A 24158-nucleotide genomic window follows, 5' to 3' on the forward strand; every position below is an offset into this window, starting at 1 on the left:
TTACCCAAAACGCGTCTTTAAACTGCAGTTGTGTCATTCTGCTCGCTCTGGGGAGGGTGAAGGGATCCCTCAGCACGTCGGTTCTCAGACGAGAGCAGCAGCAACACCGAGCCCTGCAGTTGTTGCTGTACCCCAGCCCAGGCAGAACGGGGAGCACATCCACAGAAACGTCTCTTCTCAAGTCAAGCTGGTGAAAACTAGCATTAGGCAGTTTCAGGTAGCTCTGTGTAATGACCTATAGCTGCAGAGGGACCGAGGAGAAAAAAAAGCTCTTGCTCACACACAGAGACATGCATGCACTCAGCACCCTACCCCCAAACCAGTTTCTCTTCTGGTAAACAGTTAATATTGAAATGAGGAAGCAAAGAGATGTCAAATGGTGTCAGTCTGCTCCTTGCCATGTGTGCATGCGAGCAGTGGGCAGAAAAAGAGAAAGAAAAGTTGATTCAGTGGCGTGATCTGATCAGCTATGGGAGGAGAGAGAGCAAGTAACGTGCAAAGGAAACCAGCACAATACAAAGATAAACTGGGGAGGAAGTCAGAGTCAAGCTGCTGTATAACACTGTGGTCTTGTGAAGGAAAAATAGCAAACCAAATGAAAGAAATGTACGTGTGTGCCACGTTTCTCCAGTACCTCCTGGAGTGACAGGGACCTGTATATTGGTGCAAGGGAACTGGGGCTGCAAAGCTGCCTTATGCAACTGAAAATGCTTTTCAGGGCTGGTTAAAATAAGGACGTTTTAAACGTGCAGGTGCCTTTACATGCGAGTAGAGATACTTATGTGTGTATAGAGAGAAAAGTTCCGATTTGCATCCCCTTATGTAAATGTTTCTATGAATAAGCAAGACGTGAAATTTAGAAGTAAAATCTGAACTCTAGAAACATTTGTGCTAAGAGTTAGAGGTTAGAACAAGGACCTGAAGTGAAGCTTAACAAGCAGATTCAAGAACTGGCAGCATGCCCAGCACCACACCCAGCAGCACCAAAATGAAGCCTTTCCAACAGTTAAATAAGGTAACTGATTCATTACAGTGCAGCTGCAAAGAATTGACAATAATGTAACATGTCTGCTGCTTCTGTGAAACCCTCTTCAAAATACCCGTCCTCTAAGTGACTTGGTCTGTCTCCCTAGGAGGTTTTAAGGATTCTGTACACTATTTTTAATTACACACTGATATTTTTATATGGTAAGAAAAGGAAAAAACTCATTATGCAGAAATAGATCCTTCCCCACCAAGAATGTGTCAGGACTACTAGCTGTAGCTAATTAGCATTGCTACTGATGCTGCTGGTCTTTCTTCTTCCTTAGTGCCCGCGCGGCACAAGCCACATGGGCAGGTTTTTTGCAGGGAGGAAACCTCTCAGCTTCCCTGAGCTCTAGAGGGACACAGAGATCTCTTCAGAGGTCTGCAGCAGCGGCTGCCTGCAGTTATCAGCGGTCATGGAACTAGCAACTTGTCGTGGCTGGGTGTTGGACCCCAGAGCTGGCACGTCTCCTTCCCAGCAGCCTGAAGATGAGCAGCGCAAGGCACAGGGAAGGGGCAGAAAGGGAAAATGAAGTGCAAGCAGAGGAGGGCCAAAGAGTTTGCAGGGTGTGAAACTGCTTTGGTAGTCATGAGTGGCAGGAAAAAAACATCACCATGCAGGGAGGGAGAAAGAGAAATGCAGGGGTTCCAGGCTGAGGGGGAGTGAGCAGAGCTTGCTTTCACAGAGAAAACTGCCTGAAAAGAGTGCGTTTTGAGGACATGGGCACTGCTTATAATACTTGATCTGTTGGGAAAAGAGCTTTTAAAAAATGTTTTGTCTCAGTCTTTTTAAAATGTAACCTGTCATCTTACTGTTTCCAAATTACAGCTTTGTTTTGAAATTGATAGTTGCTGCTGTTGGGGTTCATAGAATATGCATCAAGTGAATGGAGAAATGAGTTCAGGCATTCAGAATGATTTGCTGCTTTCTCATTACTTTTAGTTCAGCCCCAAACCAAAAAGCCAGTTAGGCGTTTGAGGCTCCTGCTGGGCTCACGCCCCATGTATGTCCCTCTGAACAGCAGCAGTGGTGCTCAGTAACCTCCCTTGGGAGCACAGCACCCGGGGATTCACCCTGCTCGCCGTGCTGCCAGCACAGGCAGGTAGCTGTGCTCTGTGGATGTTTCTCTCTTGCTGTTGTCTACAGAAGAGCCTCGAGCAGCCGTTCTCCTAGCCCAGACATTTCCATGAGCTGTCTGAAAGGAGCTGCTGTGAGTTGTAGCCCCTGGCTCTGAGCTGCTGGGCAGGTGCTTGGTCTGTGCTGTGACCGCAGGGCTGCCCGCTTGTCCCAGTGCACCTGGGTTGTGTTCGGAGGGAGAAGGGGCAGCCAGGCTGTGCAGGGCTCTGGGGGAGGAAAGAAATGACCTCACTCTTGCAGCTGAAGAAACTGAAACCTCTAGCACATGGTGGTGGCAAAAATGTCAGTGTTAGAGGTGGAGGCTTGGGAAGGAAGGGGTTGGAGATGCTGACGGGGGAGATTTTTCCAGGTGGCCATGCTTCGCAGCTGCAGGGTGTGAGTGACATCTTGTTTGCCATCTGCACAGAGTCCACAACCCCAAATGCTCAGCTCATTTCCTTCGCCCTCAGCAGCAGGCCTCGGCTGGCCCCTGCCCCAAGGCGTAGCCCCGCAGGTGGCTCAGGGCACCAACAGCAGCCTGCAGAGCCCTGGGTATCCTGCCAAACTGGCCGTGAGCAACTTCGATTTTCCTTTTCTGCCCAAAGCCAGAACACCAAAGAATTCATAAATGCCTTGCAGTGGGTATCTACTGAATTTACGCGGAGCTGAACTACTGCAAATGCTGGTTCGCAGGATGCAACCAAGAGCAGGTTTGGGATTTCCAAAGTAAAAATGCCCTCAGTGAGCTTGGGAGCTGTGCCAGTGCCTGGCTGGGTAGGAAGCTTCTCAGATGGTTTGAGCATGATATCCTCTAGGTCGGTCCCTTTAGAAGTCTCAGTTTAACCTTGTAGAAGCACACACAGGGCAGCAGAGCCTGGATTCACAGAGGCATTTGGGAGCCCACGTCTGTAGGAGTCAGTGAGCTTTTCTGTGCCGTTCTGAATGGAATCTTTCTTACACATATTTTCTTTGGAGAGTGGAGGGAAGTAGTAATGGAGAAACAAAAAGCTATGTAAGCTTCAGAAAACAAAGATTCTCTTAAAAAGATGAAAAAGACCACTGGACTGGGTCAGTAGAACGATTGTACATCCACAGCAAGACAAGTAAGAGCCTGTCTCTCTGAAAAGCCTGTCAGCACACACAGCCTAACCAGAGCACGTACTCTAGCACAATGTGGGTACACACGTCTCACATGTCTCGCTTGCCAGGGAATTGCAGGAATTTTGCCTCTGAAAAGTGCTTTAACTCCCCGTGCTTTTTTCCTTTTCATTAACACCACTCTGCTTTATTGCTCCTGCCCTTGTTCTTGTGACAATGGCGTGTGGAGGATCTAAAAGGGGACCTGTTGTGTCGAGTTGTCGCTTCCTTTCATTGGTATCAGCGTTTGGCTGAGAATTATGTTTTAGTGGGGAGATCCCTAACGTTTAGGATAGCAGAGTGATTCGATCATCCTTGTTGGGCACAAGGTGATTAAAGTGGCACCAGGCGCTGGAGGAAAAAAGCCACCAGTACATGTGCAGGATGGAATTTCGCACCTGACACTCCTTGTTTGTGGTGCTGAATGTCTTTCCAAACGGTAGGTAGCAGATGTAACCAGACCTGCGGGTCACAAACGGATGGCAGCCGGGGTGAAGGTAGAACGAAGCATTCATCATCCTCTGCAGCCACAGCACCTGCAGATGGTGCTTGATGTTATGTGCTCTGCCTCGTCTAGCACTGACATTCCTCTATATGGAAACTACCTGTACAAAAGGAGAGCCAGGGAAAAAATGATAGTAATATGTGTGAGACCTGAGAGAAAAGAGAGCTGTCTCTGGGGCAAGGCAACTGCATCTCTCACCTTCCTGCTGCCGCAGGCGGGATGGGAAGGTAGAGGATGCTCCATTACGGGAAGGAGGGCTCTGTATCGGGGCTGAGGGTCCCATGGGAGCGGGGCAGTGCTCTGCTGTGTCCTTACGTGGGTTTTGGGGTTTCCTTCCCACAGACACCACACTGCCAGGGAGGCTAGCCTTGAGGTTTCACAGGGGGGTTCATGTGACGCTTCCTCAGCATCCCTCATTTTGATCTTATAACGTAATTCATATTGTGGGTGGTTTTTTGTTTATTTGTTTGTTTTTCATTTTCCTGGGTACTTTAACCAGTGGGTACTTGGCTCTGGTTTGTCCCCAGCTGTGGCTGTGGCCCTAGATCTCCCAAACACATGTGCAGTTTCTGGAGGAGAATATTGCCCTTGAGCTGTTTCTTACTCTCGCTTAAGGAAATAGGACTCCTCTGTGTTTTATAAGTAAAAACACTAAAAGAAAGAAAAAATCTGATTATGTCTGAGCAATTCTTGCTTGATATCTGTAAGAAAAATCCGTCAGTGCATGTTTGTACTGGAAGATGCGTTAACCTGAGGGTAGCCATATCCAGAATTCCTTCAAGTGAATTCCCAATAAGAAGAATCAGGTGCTGTATACTCTTTGGATTTATTTATCCAGATTTTTTTCATGTCTTCTTTCATAATGTCTGATAAATTTTCTCTAAGTTTATATTGTATGTTCATAATAAATTAAGTAGAAAATGCTGTAAGGGGAAGAAGTTTTTTATTTGTTAAAAGTAACTTAAAGCTCAACAATAATATACTCTACTTAATCTATCAAATTAGTCCTTGAAACTGTCTGGAGACAGAATGTACCATTTAACCTATTCTGGAGTGAAAAGCAATGAGAAGTCTGATTTTTTATATTTGAAAAGTTCAGATTAGAAAGTCTCAAATTTTGGCATGCGTCTGAATGAAATTTTCATTTGTCTTCTAATAACTACATACTGCTTTGAGCAAAGTTTTTTATTAGGGATTTGGGGGGTAGGTTTGGACCCAACAGTAGTTAAAATACAAAAATAACATCTGCAAGCTGGATTGTACTCATTCAAGGTTTCCAGTAAGATTTTCTTCACAGTTGTGCTTCTGATTTCAAGTAGTCCGACAATACAGAGAGTAAACCTTTCATTCTACACAGAAAAAAGATAAGGAAGTCTATGAAAATTGTTAAGGTGGTATATAAAGAGGTGTTGAATATCCACATAATTTGGAAATTAGGCTAATTGTATTTTTCAAAACCCCTCAGATATATTGCAGTCCCTCTGAATTACTCTTTGCGATTGGAAAAGAGAAGGCATCTCACCTAGTCCTTATGGCCTCTCTAAAATTACATCCAAGAGCTGCAGCTTCACAATGATCCCTGTATTAGTCATGTTCAAAACGAAAACAGCCCAGCCTCTGGCCTCTTGCTCAGTCCTAAAATCCAGAGACACCAGCAACAATGAGACCGCTCCCAGAGGAAGACCATGGTGGCAGCGTGCAGGTGTGACAGCTGCCCAGCTGCGTCTGCCAGGCCACTGCCATACAAGTGGCAGGCTGAGCTTCAGTGCAGGAAAGGTCAAAGGCCTTGAAATTAGCCACAAGTGAGCCTATTTAAAAAAAAAAAAAAATTTAATTCACCTTTCCCTCTGCGAGGAGCCAAGCTCTGTTCCCATGAAGACAGGGAGACACCACGCGCCTGACTGGGCTGCCAAAACCTCCTCCAGACCCAGCGGTGGCGGGCAGAGAGCAAACTGCGCTCCTGAGCCCCGCCACATCGGCTCATCCCCCCATCTCCTTCGGCAGGAGCCGTCTGACCCTCCGTCCCAAAGCACTGCCTCAGTGCGAGACAGTCCTGCCGCCGTTTTGCTGCCGTACAACTGACAACATAAAGCTTGACTGCACGCGCTGCCTTCTTAACTAATACCTACTGCCTCGGGGTGGTTTCGAATGGAGGCCTTCACTGAAAGGTGGACCAGGCCCTGAGGTTTTACCTAGTAGAAAAATAACAGTTTTCTCCATAATTAGAAGCACATGGATGGATTTCCTCTAACATCATGTTACCACATATATCCTAAAATGACTGGTTGTATCACAGAAATGGGGTCCTCCAGAGTGTGTAACATACCTGAACATGGTTAGCTACCATCACCTGACCCCTGAAAGTGTTTCAAAGAGGATACAGAGAAGAAGAGAAGTGAGGGGGAGTGTTATGTCCCAGGAGGTATCCGGTTGTTCTTTGGAGAGAAGTGTAGCCAGGTGGTGGGGGAGAAAATTAAAAGATTGGGGTTTCTTTCTCCTCTTTTAGTCACACCATGGTGTAGCTGTGAAGAGATGCTTTTTAGTTCTCTTTTTTTTTTTTTTTTGATGTTTTACAAACCTGCTTGCTTTCTCAATCCCACTAATTGAAAGGAAATCACTATTCTTTTGCTAGCCAGCTAGGCAGTGCTTGCAGCACCAATGAGCATTTCCCAGCAAGGACTCTGCATACCGCAGCTCTGAAAAGAAAGCAGTTCAATGCCATCTCCAGTAGGTCAACCCTTGTACAAACTGTGACTCCTTTGGTAACACAGTGAGCTGCTTAGCATCATGGGATGCAACAGTTTAGATTCCTTTGGTATGTTTAGCAAATATTCGGTGTATTTGCTCGCTCATTTAGAAACATCCCTGGTAGTTTTAATACACTTTTTTGCTGAGTAGAATTGCAGAACTGTAGCAGTCAGCAATGAACATCTGCGAGATCTTCAATTAAAAAACTAAAAAGCAAAATCTTTTAAGTTAAATTAGTTGTATGTTTATTATTCTAAACCTTGCTTGAAATACTAAGGTGTAGTTGTTTTAATTTCCATTAACAAAATATAACATTCACAGCTCTGACAAGCTAGCTGTTTAGTCCCAGTCAGCGCTGTAATCCTCCTCCCCCTGGTCACACACTGCTACTACTATAGCTAGAAAGAGGAATGGGGGACTGGGTAAAGCGTTTGTAGCATTTGTGCTATTTGCAATCCTGAAATGCCAGAAATACTGATCAGCTGAATCACACTTCAGCTCTATAAGTGATTCTGACTAATATTTAATATTGCTCATTCTTATTTTTCTACTGCTGTTAACATTGAAATGATTATTAGTAGCTTTTCTCAAAGCAAGTATACTTTAATATTATTTTCAGTGATTTCCTTGTGGATTGTTTTTCAACATCTTCACTTCTACTTTGATAGACCAGATAGGCTGGTAAAATGACATTCTTTGTAACCAAGTGTCTCCTTATGCCTTTACACTAGTGGCATTCAGAGGTGTTGCAGTACACATCCATGTGAGAAGCATTTATTCAGCGCAAAGGATTCTTCTTTGGGGACCAAATTCTTGTGTGGTTTGTGTGTTTGTGTGTTGGTATTACCCTTCAGTGTGACATTTATTCTTGCGGGAAGGGCACCGTGCACTTTGCATGGGACACTACCTTCTGCACAGAGAAGGAATATATACATGTTATAACAAAAATAACTTCTACCTCAAAATCAGCATTGAGAGGTTTTTCTTGTTACTTCTGGCAAGCTCTGGTGTTTGCTTGTTTGTTTTTTAAGACAGGGGAGGAAGGGATAGCTTGTAGCTGGAAATGCTGCATACTCAAAATTCCTTACAGTCTATTGAAAAATAAGCACACCTTGCCAAATGGTTCAGACAGGATCCCTTTGAAGAGGATTATCTGTGCCTCCCGGTCTGCACAAGGTAGGTCTCCACTTCAGCCTCCAGCTCACAGCGGGGCTAACCTCCAAGTTGCTCCAGGCAGCCCAGGACCTTTTTGAGCTCTGACCATCTCCTGAGGGGAACCCTCCAAAAGCCTCTCCTGGCTCCTTTCACCACCATTCCTGTGAATTTATTTAGTATCTAGTCAGAATTTCCCTTGTTGGAACTTGCGACTCTTGCCTCGACATTTTGTTGTGCATCTCTGAGAGATCTGCCTTGTTTACACCAGCAATGGGATTAGGCTTGTTCTGTCACCCGCCACTTGCCTTGAGATGAGCTGTTAAGTTTGGTAGGATGTGTTTTTGTAGGTTTTAAACGGATGAGATGCTTTGTGTTCTGGAAAACTTTGCAAATCTGAGCTCTGTGATATTGATTCTTCATCTACTCTCTGTCATATTGTTCTCCCTTTGTGCTCTTCACCTGACATTTCACATGCAGTGTTTGTGTAGAAATCCAATCTTCTGGATCCTTGATTTTATAAATGGAAGGATTTTGAAACAAGCAGAGGAATTTTGTTCTCTTCAGTGAGTTTAGCTAGTATTTGTTCCTCTGAAGGTCTCTCTCACTTAGACACAGTCCAAAGAGCTGTCCTAATGCATATTCCCCCAGAGCTGCTTCTGTGTTAGGCGCTGAGGATGTCAGGAACCTCTCTGGGGAATGAGGTTACCTTGCTAACAGGAAGCTCAGCCTCTAAGAAATCTGAGTGGTTATTACATGGAGACAAAGTGCTTTTGTCAGCTTTAGTACTTGGATTGGGAATATTCAGCACACTGCTTACAAAGCAAGGTCAGGTGTAACAGGCGAGGGACCTTCAGAAGGACGTCTCTTCCCCTCCAACCACGAGCTATTGACAAAAAGTGACACTCGGTCTTCTCCATCTCTCTTTGTATTCTTCCTGTAAATCAAAGCTAAGTTTTCAGTTCAGTTTGATCTCTTTAATTTTGGTGGGTTTTTTTGTTTGCTTGTTTTTTTTGTTCTTGGCCCAGCTGTTTAGGGCTGTCCCACCTGACTACAACCTGAGCTGTGCTCATAAAAAAGGTAGAAGTGATGCCATCAGACAGTCTGTGACTTCCAGAGGGGATACTGGAGTGAAATGTAGCATTAGCTTTATCTGCTCTTGGCTTCTAAGATACCCCTGCAGCTTGTTTTTTTTTTTTTTGTTAGGTTTGTGTTTAGAGAGAAAATCAGAAAAGAATCAAGGTTACAGTAGGGGTGGGACAGGCAGAAACACAGACTGCTGCGTATTGCATCCCTAAGAAAGCAGGCATAAGCAGGCCCCTATTTTTCTGTCTTCTCGACTGTGTGTTGCTAGAGTAGGTATAGAGATGGGTAAGGAAAACCATGATAATTTAGTATGCCTTTTAGAGATCTGTTTTACCTGTAGGATGCCATGTGTGGAGGCTTTTCCAAAACAGCATTAGTTGAACGTGCCAGAACAATAGCGTAAGAGACAGTCGTTTCTCTCAAAACATTGTCCATGTTTAAGCATGTGTCATCTCCAAAGCTTGGATGTTGTGCAAAACCTTTTGTAAAATCTGGCAGAGGGGAAAGAGCTACTAGACACTGCTTCCAGCCTTCACCATACAGAGAAACTCTGAATTTTCTTCAACAAATAGGTCCTACAGGAAACAAAAAGACTTGGCATAACTCTGTGTGTGACTCCAGCAGCCTCCGGTAATCCCAGATTCAGTACCAGCACTTCCCTCTATAAATATATAGAATAAGTCATGCCACACTGGAGTGCTGAAAATCTCTGCTCTAACCCACTAAAAAAAAGTTTTCTATTTAATTTCCATCTACAGTAAAATAGTTTTAAGTTCTTTACCTCATTGCACTTTCTCAGCACAGTTGCAAAATGCTAGGTAAGGGAGAGACTCTTTCAGTGCATAACCCTGAAAATACCTGAGCCACTTTCATGTAACTTCTACAATATTTGGATAGACATCATTAAATAGAAGTGGTGCATTGCCAATTTTGACAACCTAAACACTAGATTAAGCTATCAGAAGCCACAAATCTTTCTAAGATCATGAAAGCAGTATTAGGCTTTTAAAGTAAAACAAGTCGAATTTCAAACCCATTATCAGAAATCAAAAGAGAAGTCTACGTTAATTTACTCCAGGAATTACTGAAACATTCAACAGAATACAGCGTTATTAGGGAACTGAGCTTAGCACTTCTCCAAATCCACATTTTGGTTACATGAACAATTATAGTTTCCTTTTGAAGTACTGGTTTTCTATGCCCATAAAATTAGATTAAGAGCTACAAAGTGACAAAAGCTGCAGCTCCATTTCTCTCTTGCAGAGAGCTAAGCGCTAATACTACCTAACACAATTTGCTTACAGAATGACTAAAATGAGCAGCAAATTGGATGTTTTGCACAGACTCTGAGATGTGTACATTCTGTGGCGTTTGGTATTCTATTGGTCTTGCTACAACCTTTGGTTTATGCAGTATTGCAATTACAGCAATCCCGCAAATGACTCCAAGCTGAGTCAAAGAGCAAACGATAGTGGCATCCTTCCAGTGGCATCCTTTTTTTCTCTTCGAGAGTTGAATTTTCCAGTTGATTACACCATTTTTAATGCTGAGTATGCAGTTGACTCTGTCAAGACTTGTTTAAAAATGCCAAAAAGAATAATAACAAATAAGCAACTTTGGGTATATTTCAAAGCAACAAAGATGAAAACAATTGTTTTAATATTCCTAGACACACTAAATTTAATCACACTGTTTTTTTTTTCTTTTTTTTTTTTTTAATCATATCCAACCAACAACATAGCAATGGTTGTACTTACATTTCCAGGAATAAACAAATATGGGTAGAAAAGCAATCTCTAAAATTGAAGAAGCATTTTTAATTTCTATCACTATAATAAGGATACCTAAAAAATCCAGTAAAATCAGATGTAGTTTCGCTTTGTATCAAAACTGCTAGCCTTCTAATGGTGATACTTCAACACTTACATTGAAAGGAAGATTGGATGTTCTGAGAATAATTAAGAGATGGTCTATTGGAAAAAAAGAGAGTTGGGAAGAAGGAAAACATTAGCCAAGAACAATACTGCAAAAACATTACAGGAGTCAGTCACCCGGGAATTTAAAAAAAATAAAATAAAAACCAACAGATTTTACACAACCTATTCTGTGAGGCTTCGACTTTCTAGTTGAGAAGTGAATATATGTACTTTCCTAAACAGAATCTGTCATGCCATTAACCTTCCTGGTTATTTCAATTAATCACTTAACAGGATAGTACTTACTTTTATGAATGGTAATTGTGGAGCTTTCAACTGAAGTTAACTTTTAGAGCTTAATACTACAACTATTATGCGATGTCTTGATGCTTTAGAGTTCCATATATCCCAAATTTAAGAAAACAACAACAACACTGCTTTTGCAAACACGTCCAGAAAATGCTAAATGCATACATTACTTTTTTTTAAATCCTTTTTAACATCTAGATCCGATGAGCTGTCCTTAGCATATAAAACCTAAGAATGTTGCCAAAGAATATATACTGTTCCCTTCACACGGTGCATGTGAGTTGCCCTCGGTATTCTGATCTGCATTCAAAAGGAGTGATTCCCAAATAAATACGCTACTGCAAATTGTTCACATTTCAAGGAGTTGCTACGGGTGATCCACAGTATGTAATAAATGTATAAAACAAAGACACAATACTTTAAGTTTTAATCCAACAAATGAGGAGGGTCTTGACAATGTACAATACCATTGTATTGCCAGTGCTGTAGAATTGTACATAAAAACAATTGTTTTCTGTAGATGTAAAAATAGTAGGTTTTTATTATAATACAGTAAAACACATAGAAACCATTTAAAATTAAGTAGAAACCTCTTAAACAATTGAGGCATTAAGCTAAGTGTTTCTCCAAATGTATTAAATAAAACACGGTTAATGCTGATTCTAAACATCTTCCCCTGTCTTCCCTACTCTTCTCCCTAATTAAACTGAGTAGAAAATATAGCAGTCTCATTTTCTGGTTTGAATTTTTTCAGAGAATCATTTAAATTCTCCATTTAGTTGAAGTACAGTCACACAACTCTTCACAATACAGTACAATACCTTAAGTAATTTCTTTCCCATTGCTATATAATTTTGGAAGTAAGTATTTAAGATTAATTTTGCAGGCTAGAAGAGGCCCAAGGAAGTCTGCGGGAGGGCAATTTAATTTTGAATGCAAAGTATTTACACAAACATTAGTCTATTGTAATTACAGCATAAAACTTGCAACATAGCTGAAAAGTGGGTGCATTTAACAAAAGCTCCAAATGAAAGAAAGGGAAGAAAAACAGATTACAAAATAAATAATCTAAAGTTCTTCGTGGTAGAAACGTTCATCATGAAGCTGCCTGCCATAATCCGTTGCTTCACTGTTAAGAAACAAATCCTGGTTCTTAAGAATTTCTGCTTCAGAAAGCTTTTTATCATCATTCAAATCCATTTCTTCAATAAGGTGAAGAGCCTTTAAAATAAATGGAACACCAGGTGCACAGTTAATAGGTAGGAACATTTATAAATACATTTTTGGAATAGCATTGTCAGAGTCCTGCCACTACACCATTATTTGTAACAAGCTAGATGCCATTTAACATTCAGAACAGAATCTTTCTTGCCTCAGTTTGTTTCCCCTTGCCTTTTTTATTCAGTGGCAAAGTCATAATATCAAATTTCTAACCTCATCATCAATTCTAAACCAAAAAAATGAATGTCAAACCCACTGCTTTACTCTGAGGGCAGAAGACAGTGTTAAAAAAGCAAAGATTGATCATCTTCCTGGAAGTACCAGCAGTCTCTGAAATCCACTGGTTGATGCCATACATACCTTTAGCATACGACCTGCAGAAAATGCAAGCTTAGCAGGTCAGCTACAGACTGTGTGTTTTCAGTTTCTGGACATTCAGCCACAGAGCAACAGCTACGGTCCTTGGTGTGCATGACCTCAACTACAATTTGAGCCAGTGTAGTCTTCATGTTGAGCATCCTCTTCCATAGGTGTGTACCAGTTACGGTTATCTCTATCTCTACATTAACCCTCTGTCTGACAAGATATGCTTTTCCAGTTCTCAGTTTAAACTTTAGGTGCTGTTACTTTTAGCTCTGGAGGTATCTATTCTGCTCTGGAGGCATCTATTCTGCTAGCCATTTCTGTATCTATTTATGATTTGCAAAAATAGCTCTATAACTGTAATTCATGGTTTAAATGTAACTGGAAAGTATTTGATGTCCACCATGGAAAAGATTTTGTACTTTCAACAGTGGATGAGATAAGTCATCCATGCATAGGAACATCAACTTTGGATAGCAATTAAAGATTTCCCTCATTTCCTGAAAGCCAAAGCTTGCTTTTTGGAAAAAAAAAAAGACAAACGCAATGTCAAATGAAACTGCAAGTTACAACAGTTCTCAATTTTTTGCTTGCATATGTATTATAGAAGGAGGGAAATTCAGCAATGAAACAAAAAATGTGGAATACTTTAGTTGTATGTTATTCATGAGAATTACACAGCTCAAAGCTACCAAGCTAGCACAACAGCTCTATTGCAGCTGTTATTACTGAGAAATAGCAGAGTTCCTAGTCTGACATGGTTTTGGTTTTTATTTACAAAATATCTACAGATACGATGATTTACAGGGTCCTTCCATTTCTCCTTTTTCTGATTGGTTTGGCTCAATGTGACTGCTTAGCGGCTTTATTAAAAATGAAATATTACTTACATTTAAGCTGACTACATCAGCAAAGAGGGCTGAAGAAAATGACAGGTAGTAACATCAGCCAAACAGATTTCAAAAACACTCTGCATGGCAAAAGCTAACAGAGTATTAAGAAAAACATCTTGGTAAACATGTATCAGTTCCCAGAAACTGAATGCATAGTATTTTTCTGTTGTTTTATGTTATTTAGCTACCAGATTTCTCAAGCCATTTTTAAATGACAAAATTAAACTGTAATATAAATAAAGAACTTATAATGCAAGTCAATGCCACCTTCTCTTTAGGATAGGGGACTTTGCTAAAGCCTTGCATTAACTGAAGAAAAAAATAGCACATTAGAAAAACAAATAAAAAAAAAAAATAACCTTTTGGAACTGAGATATTAGTACACCATGGCCTTGCTTTAAGCTAAAATTTGAATGAATAGTGAAGAACTGATAAAAAAAACAACAAGGTATGTATAAACTCAACAACACACAGAACTCGTGTCAGTTATAACAGTATTTTTTCTGTGAAATAAGAACCAACCACCCTCAAGCGTCAGATGTTTAAAAAAAGTCTGCACAAAACCTTACAGATGCACATTTACAAAAATACTCCTATAGCAATTTTGTAGCTTAGGTTCCTACAAGGTTAGGTACGTGAGCAGCCAGTGCTACATGCTAACCAAGCTGCTTTTTCTGTAATCAGCAGAGCTGAAATAGCAGGAAGGTGGGAGCTCAGTAATGACATGTCCAGTCACAGAAGATGAGCTATCTTATCTATCTTGAAGAGTTTCCCGACTTTAAGAGTAATTATGGAGGCACGGGAGGACCTGTTTGTCTGCCATACTGAACACCAAAACCCTTCAGTGCAAAGGAAAGAGATCTGCACAAATTAAGATAAGAAGTTATTAGCAGAAAGGCAGAAACCTTCTCTACTGCCATCAGCAACTCTAAAGTCCGTTCACAAAAATAGCCTGTTCTGGTATGCTCAGTGCTTCTACTACCTGCTACAAAAAATAGACAACTAAAATGAGAATCCACTTAAACCTATTATGGCATTCTACTGGTCATTAAACCATTTCAATTATCACTCTCATTTTAAAGTTTGCTTTACAGCATCTTGAATCATAGAGTACGTCTATTTTCTTATACTTATGCAAATACAGGTTTTAATACAAATTTTGTATAAATTATGGCAATTTAACCAGTTAGAAGAAGAATGATCCATTTCTGTTTTCCTAACTGTGCTGTATATAACAGCTTCTTTTATTGGTATATCTCATTAGCCTTACCTACTGTAACTTTAAAATGACTGTGCTCTTAAATCAAACCAGATACACCATGTAGGATAGCACCTTGTTAATTAATAAACATTCATACAATCAACAAGAACATCAAATTTGCCTTATCCAGACTGGGACCTGCATTCTTTGTCAAACTGGAAAAAAGGGCTAAAAAAGATATGCAAACATCTACTAAGCACTCTTTCTCAACTACTAAGATATGGTAAATCTGAATTTATCTATCATTTTGTTGTGATACCTCCAGAATTCTGCTGCATTAAATAAAATCTAAACAGCAATTATTAAACCAATCAAAACACATACCTCCTCTTGTGCAATACCCTGATTATTAGGTACTATCCAAGACAACAGCTCTTGAGGGCTGAGTTTCCCATCATTATCCTTGTCATAGTCATTCACAAATCGATCCTTCTCAACAAGTATCCATTCTGGATCTTCCCTTGCAGCTAGTGAGAAACATTTGTCACATTTAAAACCGACGCATTCACCTTTTCTGGTAATCAAATTAATGCAATTTAGTCTCATAACATAAAAGTGATTTCACTAAACAAAGAGAGACCTTACAGACCAGTCCCAGGATATTAAAAAAACATTAAAAAAATATTTGTATAGATTAAAACAGAACTTAAAGCTAAGATAATGTTAAGACTGTACATTTACAGTTGAACTAAGGGGACATGAAAGTCATGTGTTACCATCAACTGAGCTACTTATTTAATGTTAACCAAAGTTAACCAAATCAATGGGGGAGAAATCATACTACGTATAAAATGTGCTGCCAAATGGATGGTTTCCTACTTATTGGGACATCTGACATACCAATAGGAAAAAGTTCAAGTGGATGATGGAGATATTTGACATTATTTACTTTGACTGGGTTAAGATTACTCTCTCCCATTATATAGCCATTGTATAGCAGTAACATTGCAGATGGCATGTTAATAGTATCCCATGACAGCAACATGAGCAATACTGTAGTTCTCAGTCATTGGTCATCTCAGCACTTAACAGATGCAGGAAAGTAGGGAAAAGCTTTAAATCAACAAGTGTCCTAAAAGTAGGTAGAGAACTAGTGTTGTGCAGTGTATGCAGTTATGAAACTTGTAAGGTGATACCAAGATTTTAATAACATTCTACTGTCTGTTCCTGTGCTTTAGCAGCCAGGGAGGTAATTTGTGACAGCTAACAGAGAGGACAGAGTTCTTACCTAGTGCAGGCTCAACAGACTCTGAACAGTACTGTAAGCTCTCAAAATAGTTTTTATTTTTCTGTATTTTTTTTAAAAATAGCTGGAATATATCCAAAGCAGTCCCATTTACTGCTTGTATTTATTTGTACTCCTGCTCTATATTTACCCTATATTCTGACTTTGCACCCTGAAACCTAACCAGCTTTTAAACTTGTCTCTAACTCTTCAAGAAATTAAGAGGCAATTCACGCTGATCGTTCATCACTGATAAATACTGTGAACAAGTATTAACAGATTTTAAGACTTCCTAAACCTTATGGAAGTCGAAATTATTTGATATGAAAGGCAGACAGGTAACAGTTTAAAATAATTAGGTTTATATTATAAAAGAAAAAAGACTAAGTCTCTCTCCTTTCTAACACCTAGTTTACAACTCAGTTATCCTTAACATCACAATTCACCAATACACTGCTGCCCAAAGCCACAAGACGGTTATGAAACCAGACCCACCGTGTAGCTTATTAGTCATTTTAGGGTGTGCGGCAGGAACACTGTCTGCAGAAGATACGGTCATTTGAAGAAAACCTGAAGTTTCTACAGTTCCAGATGATTCTGAATCCTTGATAAAAATGTTTAATAGAAAGGCTGTTCTATCTTCTGTTACTGCAAGGACCCTAACAATAATTTCATCCCTTTCTAATAACTTCAGATAGACTGGCTTGGAAAGGCTTTTTTAAAGTTCGAGTAGGAAAAAGATATAAAAAAGCCCTCCATGCTTCAGAATTAGCACTCCTTACGACCAAGCAGACTTTTCACATGCATCAAGCCACTGGTCTTTTTGGAACCAGAAGAGTTCTTTGCCCTATCTTGTAGCAAGTCAAGTACAGTGTATAAAATATTTATCTATTAACAACTTACCTACAAAAAAGCATTGATAAACACCATGTAAATGTCTCTCTCTCTCTCTTTTTTTTTTTTTTGTTAACACAGGAATAGAGCAAGCTTAAGGAAGGGCAAGAATGAAAAAAAAAAAAAGGTGAAAGCAGATGGGCTTTCGATACCTGGTACTGTGAAGGGACTCCTTACACTTCCCCTCTCCCTCTCTTAAAATACATACAGCTTCAGTCCTTCTGCAGCAAGGCTGACAGCTGCTTTAAGCCGATCAAGACTAGGAAAGGCTAACCTTACATTCATGCTGGCTGTTTTCCCAGATGTGTTCAGTTAGCAAAACGGTATCTTATTTTAGCTACATACCTAGTGATGAGGATTATCCTTCAATGGTTGGGAAAAGAAATAACTTACAAGGGAACAGTGGGCTGTACACAAACTACTGCCAAATACACGCAGGGCAGACTGAAATAATGACCTACTAGGCACAGTACCAGGAAATTGAATTATTCTGACTGACAGGATAATGTCACTTGGAACCTGTAGGTGGAGGTGTTAAAAGCTGAAAACAAAGGTGCATACAATTCATCCCATTCCAAAAGCTTTTGTTCAGTTCCTGCCCCCCAACCCTTTCCTTACTTGGGTCTCTTCTGTAATCACCAAGGAATTCTTCCAGGTTAACAAATCCATCACCGTCTTTATCATGCTCTTCTAAAGCTTCCTGAATGACAAAGTCCTTTTGCATACACACAAACAAAAGGCAAAATATCAATTTATCAGTCTTGCAATCAAGAGAAACAGAAATAAATCATTTTAGAAAAATAATGTGTCCTTTAAACTAATGAGATGTCATTTCGAACCTGCTTCTCTGTTTTACATGAACTAGTGCAGTAACTGGTTCCTGTGCCACAGAATGGATCCATTCTTAGAGTTTAGGATGTCAGGTTTTATGAAAATCAAATCTGTAGGGTGTACATAGAGTTGGAATCCTTAAACATAATTCAAAACTACATGAGCACATGAATTTGCACAAAACTATAATCCTATTTCTTTTTTTGATGTACTAATTTCTTTGCATTTTGTAACTTTTTGAAGTTGTTGGAAAAATTGTTTTTTGTCTTGGTCCTTTGTTTCCCAGTGAGACCAGCATGCCGGTTCTTGTAGTTGTTCTTGTTTGTTCATAATTAAGCATTATGTCAACACAAACAGAGGCTATGTTTGCACTGAGCTCCTGCTGGCAGTTAGCTCTGCAGCATCAGAGAGCCAAACCTGAAGGCTCTGTTGCAGAAAAGCAGCAGTGTACTTTTAACTGGGGTCAGCTGTGGGTATTGAGCTGGAATGACACCAACAGTCACAGCAGTGATGAAACGCATCACCAATGCCAAAGTGGTCCTGGCTTGAATAATAATCCCCCAAACTCCAAGCACAGAAAAGTCAAAGTTTCAGAAAGTTTTTATTTTTTTTTTATTTTTTTTGGCCAGAAAAGTGACCATTGTGACCCTCTGAGTAAGGTGAAGCTAACTGGCACTTGACCTTTTTCCTGCATCAAGACATCTTCATTGTGAATCCCTCTAACTAGAATTGAACTCTGAACTAGGCTTGCAACTTTCTCAAGCTGAAATCTTACTGATGTGTTTCCAACCTAACAGAATTTTAGAGATATTTATGTCAGCCTAATCCCAAAGGTTTAAGATAGTTGTGTAATACCACTTCTTGACAAATAATAGTTCTTGAAATAAATTTTCAAGAAAAGCACTGCACTCCTGCTCCATCTTCTGAACTCCAGCACTGAATTCACAACATACCATCTGATTTTTTTATTTGGTCTGGAAAAGCAATATACATAGCTGCTCAAAAGCACACTTCCTGTAGCACTGGGACATTAAAAAGATGTTGCCTCTATATACACAGAGCTGATAAAGACCTCCTCCTAAATCTTACCGTCATATACTCCACTTCTTCAGGATGTTCAAAAGCAATGAATTCATCCACATTTAGATCAGGAACATCATCCCTGTTAGCTTTTTCAAAACGCTTTTTCTCCTTTAAATGAAGCTTAGAAAATAGATTTAGTTAGAGTGCTTAATGAAAAGGAAAAACATTATAGTAGTTGGCTGTAAACTCATTAGAACATTAATTGTTTCACATTACTTTCTTGTATTATACTGATGTCTTATTTTCACTAAGAAGAGCTCATCCAGAGCAATGAGAATAGCACTTTTAATGGGAGGAGGTCTTTTTTCTAAGAATCCCATAAAAATTTCCTTCATTTCAGTTAGGAACATTTGAAACACTCTCAGCCAAGGCTTCAAAAACATGAAAGGGAGATGATGAAAAGACCAGGAAGTCTTGTCTTTATACATGCTTCCACTTCAATAAGTCACCAATTCCCAAACTAACCTAGTGGAGTACAATTACTGTTAGACTGGCCATCACACATTCTAACATTTACATTTTCAGGACATTTAACCTTTTGAATCTATATCTCATTTACATCAAGGGCTCTTCATAGTTCCAAGAAAGTCTTCAAATATCATATATGTAAACTGCCTTTTCTGAAGCCATTTTAAGTGCTGAAGGATGAGGCAGATTCCTTTAATACAAGACTGTTGTCCATTACATCTGAACTTATTTCAAATCAAAGTCACTTCTGTAACCTCTTTTAAGTATAAATATTAGCATGCCTTCTTAAAAGAGATAATACCCGCAATAAACAGGCAAGTTACTATTTCTGAATGTCTTGCACTTCCTTCTTCTGTACTCTAAATGTGCAAAACCCTTGTTCTTTGCCCTTGTTTCATTCTGTACAGTCTCTTCAGACAAAATAAAGACCCAAACCACTGATAACAAATCTCTACTCAAAATGCATGCGATGTGAGCTGTGAAAATTTTGGAGTCCTGTGTTTGAGTGTATTGTACTAAACAGTATGACTCTGATCTGGATAAGGCAGTGGCCAGCAAACCAGAGATCACAAATACTTTAAAAATAAACACTTGAAGTTGTACTTCTTAGCTTCTATCCTATTTATTGAATCTTCTCAGCTTAGTTAGGCTAATCTGACTCATGCAGATCACGTGTAACAAATAAAGTATAAGAGCTTAACTATTCTGCAAAATAATTAATTGCGTTTAAAGAAAAGCTGACTTTAGCTAAGAGTTAAACTGGAAGGCAATTCAGAAGGACTGGCTAGGGACAGTACTAGACTGCAAAATAAACTTGAACTGTTGAGGGGAAACGTTTGTTTTCAGTGTTTTGAGATGTGATGAACAAGACTGCCACCCTCTGGTAAATTCATGTTTACTTTATGTCAATTCAAAATCAGTAACAAAGTCCAACTTTTCCATTTTAACTAGAGCAGGATCATTAATTTACAAAAGTATGGCTGAAGACAGCTGACACACGATGCTGGTGCAATGCTGCTAGTTTTGCTTTTGCCAATGTAGGTTGAAGAAGTCAGCAAGTAGGAAAACCAAGCAAGCAATCATCACAAATTATAAATAAGTAGTTCTACCTCAGCATAACATGATGGCAACATCTCAAACATGGGGTTAAGATTTTGACTAGTAGTTCCATTCAAAATCTTGTTTTATTTAAAAACTACGTAATTCAGTGACCTCCAAAGCTTTACAGTTTGATTTTTCTTCAGTGTGTAAAATTCATTGCTTATTGTCTATTCCAGCTTAACGTCTGTCAACACTATATTCAAGACTACTACTTTACTAGAAGTAGCCACCAAAGCACTCCTTCTCAGAAAAAATCTCAGGCCAGAATAGTCTAAGAACTCACTTATTCTCTTTTAGGGAAATATTTACATGTACTTACAAATGTCTAACTTGAAAACAAACAAGTTTTACTACGGGAGATTTGTAGTGTCCTTCCTTCCCTGTCCCTCTTGCCTCCTTCCTTCCATTCTTAAGTATTTAATTGCATATACAAGATTAATCCGTAACTTCGATTGTTTATACATTCAGTTTTATGTACCAGGGTTGGATTGCTAAAAATATTTGAATTGCTATTGCTTTCTCTGTGGATCTCTAGCGGACAGAAAAATTTAAAAGCAGGCAATATTGATCCCCCACACCATATACTTCAGAAATGAATGAAAAGTGGATAAAGCAGTGCAATGTGGGTGGTTAAAGAGTACAGTACAAGGCTGACCAACACCAGTGCTACTGGCCCTAGCTACAGGCAGGACACTGGTTAGGCCATGGACCTAATTTAATAGATTGCCATCTTGTTTTAAGACATTTGCTGGAAGCTCTGCTCTGTGATAAGACTGCCAGTAGACTTATACTCCACTCAGCTACCAAAATGTACTCAGGAGGTACAGTTTCATTCTGTCTTTGTGTTTTGCTGGTAGCCAGTTTAATACTCCATTACTTTTCATTAATTACTCCCCTATCTCAGATAAATGAAAGTGTTAAAACATGCGCCAGCTGCTATGGTTTCTCTAACCATCCTGTTCTGTCAGAGTAAACAAATATTGTTTCCTATTGCCAGCAGCTTTCAGAAACTGATGCTGAAACATTTTACCTGTCGAAATGATTCTTCTTCTTGATCCTCCAGGACAGTGTTCTCATCAAAATCAATGACACGATCATACATTTGTAAATTGTACTCTTTCCAAGACACTAATCCATCACCATCTTTGTCATAGTCGTGGAAGTGTTGCTTAGCTTCTTGTGTAACATAATGTTTAAAGGACTGTTGTATCCAGGAGCTCAGCTCATCTGTGAAAATAAGAAAGTAAACCAAACAAAAATCAGAATAATCTATAGTATAAAAACTGTAAAGATACCACAGGTCTATTCAGTTTGGAATATACTTTGTAATTCAGATGCAAGTATGTAGGCAAGAGGTTGGTTAAACAGCCTACTTCCTCTGTGCCATGCCTTTTTTTCAAGTTAACCGAGTAAGAGATTAGACCACAACTACAGCTTTTAGTTCGTCTTCTGTCGTACCATACGGTTTCCCTATTGATACCCTCAGGCTAGAGTTAGATGGTTACTTCACTCTGGTGTATTTTGGTGCTGCCAGAAAAAGGGTGACGCATCCCTCTGACACACAAAGGAAGTGGTTAGGAAGAAATGATTACAGGTAGTGTTCATGCAGCTGCACAGCAAACTAGGTCAACTAGGAACTTATCCCATAAGGAAGATTCTTAGTTTTCAGCTGAGAAGTTACCCTTATTTCAAGCTTACTGAGGCCTGAACAATGCAAGCCTGCCCCTTTTGGTGGCTGCTGGCATTTATGTCAGCTTGAAACGATTATGTGGCCAGGGCTTTTCAAACCTGAAGCCATCCAACTCTAGGATCATTTAACCTTTCTTTTCAGACCTTTATGAAAATGAAATTGAATATAGAAAATTCTAAATGTAAATTTGTATCCAAAAATCACCGTTCCCATCAATTTCTAAGTTTCTTAGTGTAAAAAAGCGTTCCACTGTGATTTTCCTTTGGGAAGGGAGGGAAAAGCAAGTTTCCATTAGGCTAAGAACCAGACGCAGTATGTATCGTCAGGATTGAGTACAGAGGGAATTTCTGCACTTTAAAATATTAGACCTCTTCTCTTACAGCCTTCACGTTGCAAAGTGCTTGTTGTTTATTTTACAAGTTAGCCACCCTTACAAAGTCACATACTACCTCACCTCTGCTCAGTCAGGTACAGGAACACTGAACTAAGTGTGCAGCTGATTAGTTTCAGCACATCCAGTGGAAGACATTCAAGAGATAGAGTTGGCCTTATCTTTAAAACTGAACTTTCTCCTCCCACCCAGAAAGCTTACTGTATGCTTGATATCATGTCAGTGACATATCACGGTTCTGGAGTTTGAACAAGGATTGTGTTTGCTCTGTGTGCACGTTCACAAGACACTTATGTTTTTTTTTGTTAAGCTCCAGCAGAACAAACCGACATTTTTACAATGAGTTTGACAATTAGATGAAGAAAGTGTTGTGATGGTGCCTGAATTTACAGGTTTGATAAAACCTTCGTCTGGGAAATAACATTTGGTGCTACATTGTGATGGAAAGCACGTATGATCCCACAGTGTGGCTCAATGTTAGTAGGTGTTCAAGTGTGTGCACTCAATGTTATGGCTGCAGGTACCTTCTTTACCTCCTTGCCTTGCTCTCCTAGTTGTGCAAAAAGGATTTCAAAAAGCACTTGATTCTAGGGGGTTTCAGAGGTGTGAGGAAGAGGTACAGCTGCAAAACTGGTACTGTGGAGGGTGGGAAGAGCTCTGCTGTCGGTGGTAGTGCTCCTCCTGCCTGCTTTCCATGGCCCTCGCTGCTTGTGTCATGGAAAACAGAATCCTTGGGGACTGAGATATCCTCTATATCCTTTTTTATTATTATTTTTTCCCGGCATTTCTGACAGGCTGTGCAAGATGGTGGTTACATTTCTCGCGGCGATTCTCCACGGAGAGGGTCCCGCAGCCTTCCGTGAGGCCCAGCGCCGGGCCCATCGCACGAGCACGACCCCCGCCGCCCGTCCCGTCCCTTGCGCCCCCCAGCCCCCTGCCCCTACCCTTGCTGAGCAGCCCGTCGCCGTCCGCATCGATCCTCCTGACGATGGCCCGCAGCCGCCGCTGCTGCTCTTCCGGGCTGAGCCGCGCGTACTCCTCCGCCTCCTCCTGCGGGCGAGGGAACCGCCGTGAAGCCGCCGCCGCCGCCGAGGCCACCCCGGCGGGCCGCGGCCCCCGCCCGCCGCCCCCTGCCCGCCGCCCACCTGCCCGCCGAGCAGCGCCTCCCGGTCGTAGTCGGCGCGGTGCTGGCCGTGCGCCGCGCCCAGCGCCCACAGGGCCAGGCCCAGCGCCAGCAGCGGCCGCCGCCGCATCGCGCCCGCCGACGAGGGGACCCGCGGCGAGGGGCGGGGAAAGGGAAGGGAACGGGAAAGGAAGGGAAGGGGCCGCGGGGGGCTCCGGGGCGCCGCCTGCCCCCGGCTGGGGGCCGGGCCGGGCGGGGGGCGGCCGGCCGCGGGGCCTGGTAGGGGAGGTGCCGGCGGTGGGGTCGGGCACGTCGTGGGGCCGGGGCCGCGAAGTTTTGTCCTGCCTCTCCCGCCCAGGCGTCCCTTTGTGCCGCGGCAGCGGAAGGTACCAAGTGCTGTCAGCATAGGTCTGTGATTTCTCACTTCCAGAAAGTGGGTCGGCTCAGGCATCAGTGAAGACTGGCAGGCCAGAGTGAATTTTGTCAGAGCTCGGGGCTGTTTCAAACAAACTCTGCCGCAGCGAAGATCATCAGGAAGCTGGCAGCGTGAAAGTGTCCTCTCAGAGAGGAGGAAAGCTTGCTCCTGGTGTGGGCCTGAACTCACAGTCGCACTTACAG

The 24158-nt window shown here is 41.1% G+C and overlaps 3 protein-coding genes across 5 annotated transcripts in view; 1 reads left to right on the top strand and 2 right to left on the bottom strand.

Moving 5' to 3' along the window:
* The window catches only part of PSTPIP1 (proline-serine-threonine phosphatase interacting protein 1), a 54659-nt gene extending 53689 nt beyond the window's left edge, over positions 1-970 (bottom strand). Inside the window, exons 1-2 of one of the 2 annotated variants that reach the window (XM_083850824.1) lie at positions 919-970; positions 5-241 (exon numbers count right to left, since the gene is read on the bottom strand). In XM_083850824.1, the coding sequence (XP_083706950.1) occupies positions 5-37 (33 nt within the window). In that variant the 5' untranslated portion in view covers positions 38-241; positions 919-970. The other variant, XM_083850823.1, reaches the window with a different exon arrangement.
* SCAPER (S-phase cyclin A associated protein in the ER) overlaps positions 1-24158 on the top strand; it is a 241814-nt gene that overhangs the window by 57469 nt on the left and 160187 nt on the right. The window lies entirely within an intron of this gene.
* On the bottom strand, positions 11407-23915 carry RCN2 (reticulocalbin 2). Of its 2 annotated transcripts, none has more exons than XM_083850821.1 (7): positions 23563-23915; positions 23362-23467; positions 21367-21563; positions 18774-18887; positions 17472-17568; positions 15059-15201; positions 11407-12217 (listed from the first exon to the last, which is right to left on the bottom strand). In XM_083850821.1, the coding sequence occupies exons 1-7, from the start codon at positions 23668-23670 to the stop codon at positions 12065-12067; spliced, it is 918 nt and encodes a 305-aa protein (XP_083706947.1). In that variant the 5' UTR covers positions 23671-23915; the 3' UTR covers positions 11407-12064. The 2 variants fall into 2 exon arrangements, with proteins under 2 accessions (XP_083706947.1, XP_083706948.1); XM_083850822.1 differs by having other exon boundaries at positions 18774-18875; positions 23563-23910.

The sequence above is a fragment of the Anser anser genome (genome assembly GCF_964211835.1).
Source record: "Anser anser genome assembly, chromosome: 10".
NCBI classification, from domain to species: Eukaryota; Metazoa; Chordata; class Aves; order Anseriformes; family Anatidae; genus Anser; species Anser anser.

Bases quoted from the DNA above. Each gene is read 5' to 3' on its own strand.
- RCN2 (XM_083850821.1), bottom strand. From the start codon at position 23,670: ATGCGGCGGCGGCCGCTGCTGGCGCTGGGCCTGGCCCTGTGGGCGCTG. The intron at 21,564-23,361 runs GTAGGGGCAGGG...TTATTTTCACAG, and splicing joins CGACGGGCTGCTCAGCAAGG to ATGAGCTGAGCTCCTGGATA. The intron at 18,888-21,366 runs GTAAAATGTTTC...CTATTTTCTAAG, and splicing joins AAGAAGAATCATTTCGACAG to CTTCATTTAAAGGAGAAAAA.